This window comes from Palaemon carinicauda, chromosome 37 (assembly GCF_036898095.1).
Source record: "Palaemon carinicauda isolate YSFRI2023 chromosome 37, ASM3689809v2, whole genome shotgun sequence".
Classification (NCBI taxonomy): domain Eukaryota; kingdom Metazoa; phylum Arthropoda; class Malacostraca; order Decapoda; family Palaemonidae; genus Palaemon; species Palaemon carinicauda.
The window spans coordinates 57,401,144-57,411,055 of NC_090761.1; the positions used below are offsets into that span (position 1 = coordinate 57,401,144).

Sequence of the window (9,912 nt, forward strand, 5' to 3'; positions counted from 1 at the left end):
GCAGCGTTCCTTCTTCAGCATCTTCTGGATGGATAGCAGGGCTGGGGGCTGATCGTCTTGTTCAGCAACGTCCTCATCAGAGGGTTCCTCATCCAAAACTGATGAGGAAACGGCAACGGAGTGGGCAACGTCTGACTCCCTGAATCCGGTCGCACTGGTGGATGCGTGACGGAGCCGGACGCAATATCATGGAACTGCTGCACAGTCTATGAACTGTCAACAACCATGGGTGCGCGAGGAAGTACAGCGTCAACCCGAAACTGTCTAGACTGTCTGGGTTGTGCAGTCAACACCCTACCGGGTTGCTGAGGTTGACGCACTGCGTCACAACAAGTCACCTCTGCTGGTTGTTGAACGTCCTGAACGTCAACAACCACCTCCGAGCGTCGCTTAACGTCAACGTGCGACTGGCAACCCACACTGGGTCGCATCGGTGGAGGAACCACCTCAACTGGCAGACGCGAGTAGGTTACCTCAGCGTCAACAGGGCGCACAACAGACCGGTTGGAAGGTTGTTGGCCAGAAGGAGGAACCACCTCAACTGGCAGACGCGAGTAGGTTACCTCAGCGTCAACAGGGCGCACAACCAACCGGTTGGAAGGTTGTTGGCCAGAAGGAGGAACCACCTCAACTGGCAGACGCGAGTAGGTTACCTCAGCGTCAACAGGGCGCACAACCAACCGGTTGGAAGGTTGTTGGCCAGAAGGAGGAACCACCTCAACTGGCAGACGCGAGTAGGTTACCTCAGCGTCAACAGGGCGCACAACAGACCGGTTGGAAGGTTGTTGGCCAGAAGGAGGAACCACCTCAACTGGCAGACGCGAGTAGGTTACCTCAGCGTCAACAGGGCGCACAACCAACCGGTTGGAAGGTTGTTGGCCAGAAGGAGGAACCACCTCAACTGGCAGACGCGAGTAGGTTACCTCAGCGTCAACAGGGCGCACAACCGACCGGTTGGAAGGTTGTTGGCCAGAAGGTTCTTCTCCGCATTTAAGTCCTCTATCAAGGACGCAAGCTTGGACTGCATGTCTTGCAGCAAAGCCCATTTAGGGTCTACGGGAGCAGGTGTGGCAACAGACGGGGTTAGCGACTGAGGCGGAACCATTTACCATCCCTGAAAGCCTTGTTATGTGTGACATAATAGTACAGCAAAACTTCAAAGGCTCGACAAAAGTTGAGAAGTTGACCTGTAAACAACTTGGAGCGTCTCCTGGCTAGGCGCCAGGGCGAGTCTATCAGAATTGAGAAGTCTATCTGGGCAGAGGCATGAACTCCCAAGCCGAGAACTTCTCTCGTGTCCTATCAGACTCTCGCTCTATAAGCCAGTTTAAAAGAAGGGAAATCAAAGGCTGTATCCCTAAAACTCCTCCTGGTGCAAAAACCAGTCGCCTAGCCAACGTAACGCTCTCTAGGAGAGCGAGAGAGCACTAGCTTAAAAACAACGGCTTCGAAGTAGCTAGGCCTAGTGTAAGTTCTGACGTTTAGGCGAACGAGGAGCAGCAGTTACAAGATCCGGACGAAGATCCTTTAAAAAATCATCATGATTTAATAAAGTCCATAGGAGGCTAAGCAGCTTAAGGCTCCTCTCCAAATGACAGAGTCCTCAAGGGAATATCAGTAGGAGGGAGAACAGCAACTTCCTCATCTACAGGAACCTTGTCCGATAAAAGCTAGGTTACCTCAGTGAGTCTCTCACTGGTGCATTAGTAGCAGACCAGAAGGCAACGTCATGTAACTGCTTGACAGTCTGTGAACTGTCAACCACAACAGGTGCGTGAGGACATACAGTGTCCACTCGAGACTGCTTTGACTGTCTAGACTGAGCAGTCAAAACAACTCTAGAATGCGGAGGTTGACGCACCGCGTCAAAACAAAACAACTTAGACTGTTGTTGTACCTCTCGAACGTCAACGGAAGGTTCCGTGCGTTACTGAACGTCAACATGCGGCTGGCAGGGTACACTGGAACGCATGGGTGGCGGGACTCTCTCAGCTGGAATGCGGCAGAAGGTCGCCTCAGCGTCCACAGGACGCACAACCGTGGTTGGTTGTAGGCTAGAGGTTGGTGCAGTGTCAACCTTCTCCGCACGAAAGTCCCGCATCAATGACGTTAACTGAGACTGCATGGTCTGCAGCAAAGGCCACTTAGGGTCTACAGGAGCAGGTGCGGCAACAGACGGTGTGACTGCCTGATGCGGTACCGCTTTGCCTCTCTTAGGAGGTGAGCAGTCGTCGGAAGACTGCAGCGAGTCCGAACTGACCCAGTGGCTACAACTGGGCCGTTGGACTTGCGCGGAAGGGACCGACTTGCGCTTAATAAGCCGCGAGACCTTGGTCCATGGTTTCTTACGAGAAACCTCTTCCGCAGACGAGAAATAAATGGGCTCTCTCGTCTTTGTGTGGGTGGGGCGATCTTGGGTAGATACGCCCGAAACCACGGAGGGAAAAAACGTCTGTTCGTTGATCAAGGCCTCTCGAACCCATAAGTCGTTCGACATTACTTCCACCCTGGGCTTGGGAGCTTGCAAGAGGTCCCGGACTAGGTGAACGACAGGCACGAACAGACGAACCCTCGGACGCAACACTGTAACACTTTGCGCATATCACTTTATCGATTTTCTGTTTTGCACTTATTTCACTGAAATCGAAACTTTTACTGATTTCTACCTGAAACACGCAATTCTACCCTTCATTAAAAGGTAGTAATTGCGAAATCAGTCGTATAATGCAGCTCATTAAAACTAGCAAAAAACAGAAAACATATATAAAGATAAAAAATTCAGTGGCTGGGAAAGAGACTAAACACTAGTTCAAATAAACTACGTTTACAATCTCTCACCGCACATAGCCTGGGGACAAGAATAAAACCCTAGAAACGTTTTACCTTCTTCCCCGTACAGCGACTAGGGACGAGAGTAACACGAGAACAACGTTACCCGCTTGAACGGAACGTTTTCTCTCCTCTCTCTCCCTCCGTCTCTATCTCTCTCTCTCTTTCTCTCTTGATTTCGCACCTAAGAGAAGAGCCCAATTATATATCGTCAAAAAAACATGTTATTTGACTAAAGGAAAAAACTGAAAGGTTTTCCAAAAAAAAAGTTCCTTTAATTTAGAATTTAAAACATTTAAGCTAAGAAAGAATGAACAAAACGTCAGAATCGATTTACTCTTACTGCAAAGTGAAACCGTGATACACTCTCTCTCTATCGTAACGATAGAGCGCATGTTGAACGTCCTGAACGTCAACAACTGCGTAGTCTAAAAAACTAAACGTTAGTTCATCTTTGAAAACAGTACGAAGACTATCAAAGAAATTCTTTCATAAAACATTAAATTTAAAAAGTTTTAAATTCTTTAAAGGCTAAATACGATATAACGGGCTCAACGTTGATTAACTTCGGTTCCAAGTTAGGACCGCCTACTATCAGGAAAGGTCGCATATAAACAAAACATAAAAATTTATTTTTATATGTTTATAATAAATGGAAAGTTAATCGAAGAGGCCTAATAAAGGCGGAGAGATATAAAATATATAGATCTATAACGTGTTAAGCAAAATTACTAAAAACCTAAACACACTTCCGTCTAAGGGAAGGGTCGGCCATTTAAAAGTGAAAGAGAGTCCATACTCTCTTTGTCACCATAATTAAATCTATCCAAAACGAGTTCAAGTTTTGAGATGAAGATAAAACACCTGCATAGCGAAAGCTCAAAACTAGAATAGTGTACTTCACCAAATAGTTGTGAAAACAAATCCAGTTAGTAACAGCGAATTAGTAGGTCTTGCCGGTAGCCCGACAGAGAGAAAATTGGTTCTGTGTTTACATCGAGTACTGAGTACCTGCTCGACAGATGGCGCTGTTGATGTACACCCCCTACCTGCATAGCGATCGCTGGCGTATTTTGAACGTAGAGTTTTCTGTCGAGCAACAGAGTTGCAGCTTATATAATCACCGGCTAAGTTTAATATTGAAAAATTAATAAACTATATTTACACAGAGCAAGGGATCAGAAGAGCCAAAAAGCAGTACAAGCCTAGCTCTGTCCCTACCAGTTTACATGAATTATAGAACTTTATTAGACTTGCCTAGATGGGTGATAACATATCGTTGGCTTAATACTCCTATAATTGTAAAAACGAGTTATTACCATACCTGACTAATTTTCCAAACTTCTCAAAAACTTTATGAAGATCTGTGTTCGTAAGGCTGAAAGGTAAATTTGATATATAAACCGTACTGCGGCTGGGAGCCAAAGAATTTCCTGCATTGGGATTGGTTGATTGATGTCCTTTCAGAGCTGCCATTTCTGTAAAATTGAGAGGTTTAATTATTCTGTACTAAACTGTAATTGACAAAGGAATACGGTTTATTATCTTGTTTGTGAGTTATTTTGATTTTTCCATGCAAACTAAAAATTCTTATTAATAAATAACAAAATCATGAACTCACGGTGTCGAGTTTATAATATGGAAGGTTCTTGACATTGGAAACTACAAATTCATTAGCCTCTTCTAATATAAGTATGAAAAGGGGGGTCGCAGGAAGACGTATGCCACACTAACCGCAGTAAGTAAGAACATGATAATCTAAGTAAGGTTAGGTGCGGGTAACTTAATTTAATATATATCCCCATAATTTCCTTAGAGCTTAATCCCAATGGGGAGCACAGTCGTCATGAAAAATGTGATTGACATATCATCGACTAAACAATGTACTGTATCAATATTTCCCAGATGAAATATGTTTTTTCATACATAATTTCATGTGTATTGGATGGTTTTACTCATTTCTTTTAAAAATTGTTACTATTTGTATTAAAATTTGGAGAAATATGTCCTCATTCAAAAAAATATACATTTACAGGAAAAACCTTAATTCCCAGGGGTTATGCCAACCGGTGCAGGGGTATATATTTACTGATAATATAGGTTGCCAAAGCTCTGCACAAGATGTGTAGTAAACTCAGCATTGTAAATTGTTAGATTTAAAGTAAAATCGGAGCCTTTGTATATCAGTGACCAGTTCCTCCAGCATGGATTAAAAATGGGCAGCAACTAACCTAATCTTTCCCCCCTAACCTAACCTACAAGCCATGTCCTTACCTACTTACCTAACAGGAGACGGGGGGGGGGGCCTAACGCCCGCCTGCGATCCCCCCTAACACTGCTGTATTCTAGGTTGAGCATAATACATACAGGTGGCCGCTATCATACATACACCCCGTAAAATCCTAGTATTACACTTAAGAAGTGGTTAATACTGTAAACAATGTCAACCTTCGGCTTGGATAGACTAATTATTTTCAGTAGCCAAGATACACTAACCAGAACCTAGAAGACTTACTGTCAATGTAATATCCAGAGAAAATCACCCAGAATCACTGGCGTAAATTTTGTTCGTCCTGTCAAAGGTGATTGATCTTAGCTTCTTTTTTTTTCGAACACTTACGGATTTTATTATAAACAGAAAGGATGAAGAGAAGAGAGAAATGATTTGCGGCAAACAGTACTGTACGGCAGATGAGAACACCAGTTTGTTTATATTTCGACTGGGTTTGTAGTTGTCATTGTGATACTTCATTTGTAACGGCTCTCCTCTTCATTCTTCCTATTCATCTTTACCTTGTACGACACACTCCCGTCCTTCCTAGAAAAGAATGTCTAATATTTCAGATACAGTTTCCCTCTTAGAACTTATGAATTTCAATAACTTATCATCAAATTATCTTCATCGTGCGTGAGAGAGAGAGAGAGAGAGAGAGAGAGAGAGAGAGAGAGAATCGATTACCTTTTCTTTTTGTAGCACGCGTAGACTTTGTTATAGGCACAGCAGTTGGAGAGAAGAAAAGGGGAACTGAATTATCTAATTGATTATGCGGCTAATATGCAACGTTGCTGAGTAGAAGTGTATTAGATCTCCAACCATTAGTTAACAGACTGGCGCAAATGGCTAGTAGCTTTAGTCTTTGGAATCCGTATTATTGAATGGCGATTGAAGGTTGTGAGAACAGAATATGTTTGAGTATAAGCTTTTTAATTAGTACCTGAGCCTATCAGGTATTCTGGGACAGTAATTGTTATAAAAATTATGAATAGGTTTACCTTTGAAACAAATTTACTGAAAACATAAAGGTTTAAAGGCCACTTCTGAATGACAGCGGCAAGGGACAGTGACATTGCCCTGCCCAATTAAGCAGGACAATGCCCTAGAGACTGACCATATTACATATGATCAGCGCCTAAGCCACTCTCCACCCAAGCTAGGACCATGGAGGGCCAGGCAATGGCTGCTGATGACTCAGCAGATAGTCGTATAGGCTCCCCCCCATCCTTAGTTCAAAAGGATGGTGAGGTTGCAGCGACCAAAGGAAATACTGAGTTTGAGCGGGACTTCAACCCTAGTCTGATAATGACAAGGCAAGGACGTTACCACCAGTCCACTACAACCTTATATGAGCATGACTAGCAAAGTATGGCGATAAAATAAACTTACATTGAATACTTAACGCTTATATACTTCATAAAGGAGATGAGTTATATTTTATGAAAGAAAGACCCTTGGTTGTAGTTGAAAGAAATTCTAAGCGTTTCAAATTTTGAAAACAATGCATTGAAGAGAAAAGTTGGTATTAGATATAAATATTACATTCTTATGTAAATTACAAAATTTATCACAAATAATCAGTAATTGTAGTTAGTTGTTTAGTTAGTTAGTTATAATCTATGCACACTATGGTTGAGCTATGATTATAAGGTGTTATGCAGAGAGAGAGAGAGAGAGAGAGAGAGAGAGAGAGAGAGAGAGTTAACATGCATGTTGGCACAGCTACTACTATTTATCGTAATCCGACAAGGTTAAACCACTTGCAATCTTTTAAAACAGAGGAATTTCGCTGAGCAAACTCTCAAAATTCCTTCTTCGAGAGGAAACTCAATCGAAACCAGGTAGTAGGTTGGCCAGGGCACCAGCCGCCCGTTGAGATACTACTGCTAGAGAGTTATAGGGTCCTTTGACTGGCCAGACAGTACTACTGCATTGAATCCTTCTCTCTGGTTACGGTTCACTTTCCTTTGCCTACACATACACCGAATAGTCTGGCATATTCTTTACATATTCTCCTCTGTCCTCATACAACTGACAACACTGTGATTATCAAACAATTCTTCTTCATCCAAAGGGTTAACTACTGCTCTGTAATTGTTCAGTGGCTGCTTTCCTCTTGGTAAGGGTGGAAGAGACTCTTTAAATATGTTAAGCAGCTCTTCTAGGAGAAGGACACTCCAAAATCAAACCATTGTTCTCTAGTCTTGGGTAGTGTCATAGCCGCTGTACCATGGTCTTCCACTATCTTCGGTTAGAGTTCTCTTGCTTGAGGGTACACTCAGGCACACTATTCTATCTAATTTCTCTTCCTCTTGTTTTGTTAAAGTATTTATTGTTTATTTAGGAAATATTCATTTTAATGTTACTGCTCTTGAAATATTTTATTTTCCCTTGTTTCCTTTCCTCACTGGGCTATTTTCCCTGTTGGGACTCCCGGGCTTATAGCATCCTGCTTTTCCAACTAGGGTTGTAGCTTAGCAAGTAATAATAATAATAATAATAATAATAATAATAATAATAATAATAATAATAATAACGATAGAAGCGTATTGTTTGACATCACACATCACGCACGGTGGTGATAAACTAGGCTAGTTTCAGTCGATAAATTCGTAGCAAGAAGGGTCGGGACAGAGAGACGCTGGAATATGTCATGCAATGGTGATGATGAACATTCTTACGGTTGTCGAATTCTCTCTCTCTCTCTCTCTCTCTCTCTCTCTCTCTAACTTTACTTTTCATCTTCTGCCTTACGGTTGTTGAATGCTCTCTCTCTCTCTCTCTCTCTCTCTCTCTCTCTCTCTCTCTATAACTTTACTTTTCATCTTCTGCCTTACAGTTGTTGAATGCCCTCCCTCTCTCTCTCTCTCTCTCTCTCTCTCTCTCTCTCTCTCTAACTAACTTTACTTTTCATCATCTGCCTCACGGTTGTTGAATGCTCTCTCTCTCTCTCTCTCTCTCTCTCTCTCTCTAACTTTACTTTTCATCTTCTGCCTTACGGTTGTCGAATTCTCTCTCTCTCTCTCTCTCTCTCTCTCTCTCTCTCACTTTACTTTTCATCTTCTGCCTTACGGCTGTTGAATGCTCTCTGTCTCTCTCTCTCTCTCTCTGTCTCTCTCTCTCTCTCTCTCTCTCCTCTCTCTCTCTCTCTCTCTAACTTTACTTTTCATCTTTTGTCTTACGGTTGTTGAATGCTCTCTCTCTCTCTCTCTCTCTCTCTCTCTAACTTTACTTTTCATCTTTTGTCTTACGGTTGTTGAATGCTCTCTCTCTCTCTCTCTCTCTCTCTCTCTCTCTCTAACTTTACTTTTCATCTTTTGTCTTACGGTTGTTGAATGCTCTCTCTCTCTCTCTCTCTCTCTCTCTCTCTCTCTCTCTAACTTTACTTTTCATCTTCTGCTTTACGGTTGTTGAATGCTCTCTCTCTCTCTCTCTCTCTCTCTCTCTCTCTCTAACTTTACTTTTCATCTTCTGCCTTACGGTTGTTGAATGCTCTCTCTCTCTCTCTCTCTCTCTCTCTCTCTCTCTCTCTCTCCATCTTCTTTTATTTTCTCCTCTTTCATTTTTTTCTTTTATATCAAAATAGAGCTGTGTTTTCTTAAAGTTAAACACGAGAATTATTTTTTTCTATTTTCCTAATAAAATCATCAATGCAGTTTCCTAAAAAATAAACTCAATCCATCCTATTTAAACTTTGAAGATTAACTTTTATAATCTCTGCCTTTCATATATATTCTATTTATTCCCACTTTTCTTTTTATTTGATAAAAAAAATTCAATGTCACCAAATAATATTCATATTTTTTTTACCCAATCGCTACAGTCTTCTTGTTTCATGTCTTTTCAATTCTTTACCTCTCCTTATTTCTTTTCATTTTTTTATCTCCTAATTGATTTTTAAGGCATAAAATATACGTTTGAAATCTAAAGCTTTGTTTATTACTTCTCCAATTATTTCTTCTAGTATATTTTCCTTTTTTTTGTTCGATGTATTTCTGACTTTTATTTTCTATTTGTCCACTTGTCTTCCCGTTCATCCTACTATTTGTTATTCTGTTCGTTAGTTTTCTGTGTCCTTTTGTTATCTCTGCGATTTCCTCAGCTGGCACGATCAAAGGGGAAAAATCTGGCAGTAATTTTAGTCTTCTGGAAGCGAATTAAACGTTATAGATGCTGTCTGAGCAAAGATCTGGCAGCAATTTTAGCCATCTGGATGCGTTTTAAACGTTATAGATGCTGTATGAACAATGACCTGGCAGTAATTTTAGTCTTCTGGGAGGGTTTTAAACGTCATAGGTGTTGTCTGAGCAAAGATCTGACAGTAATCTTAGCCATCTGGATGTGTTTTAAACCTTATAGATGCTGTCTGAGCAAAGATCTTGCAGCATTTTTAGTCTTCTGGAAGTGCAATAGGGTTTGCTAGTGAAACGGAACCCAGACAGCTCGGTAGTCCCGGCAGTCACCTTCAATGTCCTGATAGAAATAAATCTTATGAAACATTGAAGTTTTGTCTATCTGCCTACAAGTACATGTTTGTCCTACATGTAAATGTTTGCAAGTCTTCTAGTTTGTCTTATGAATTCTTAGTGTTATTTCTGCTATCACAAGATTTATTATAAATCCTAGGCCTATATCTTTTACTGTCTGTTTACTTGCTGAACTATTTATCAGTCTGTTTACTTGCCTTGTTTATCTGTCTGTTTATATATTGAACTGTATATCAGTCTGTTTACTTGCTGAACTGTTTATCTGTTGGTTTACTTGATGAAATGCGTATTTATCTGTTTACTTGCTGAACTGCTTATCAG

General features: G+C 41.4%; 1 protein-coding gene across 3 annotated transcripts in view; it reads right to left on the reverse strand.

Moving 5' to 3' along the window:
- Positions 1–9,912, reverse strand: part of LOC137629711 (zinc finger CCHC-type and RNA-binding motif-containing protein 1-like) — a 543,938-nt gene that overhangs the window by 71,048 nt on the left and 462,978 nt on the right. The window contains exons 1-2 of one of the 3 annotated variants that reach the window (XM_068361273.1): positions 5,345–5,547; positions 4,154–4,307 (exon numbers count right to left, since the gene is read on the reverse strand). In XM_068361273.1, the coding sequence (XP_068217374.1) occupies positions 4,154–4,305 (152 nt within the window). In that variant the 5' untranslated portion in view covers positions 4,306–4,307; positions 5,345–5,547. Of the gene's footprint in view, positions 1–4,153; positions 4,308–5,344; positions 5,548–9,912 lie in introns of those variants that run through there. The other 2 variants (XM_068361275.1, XM_068361276.1) reach the window with 2 other exon arrangements.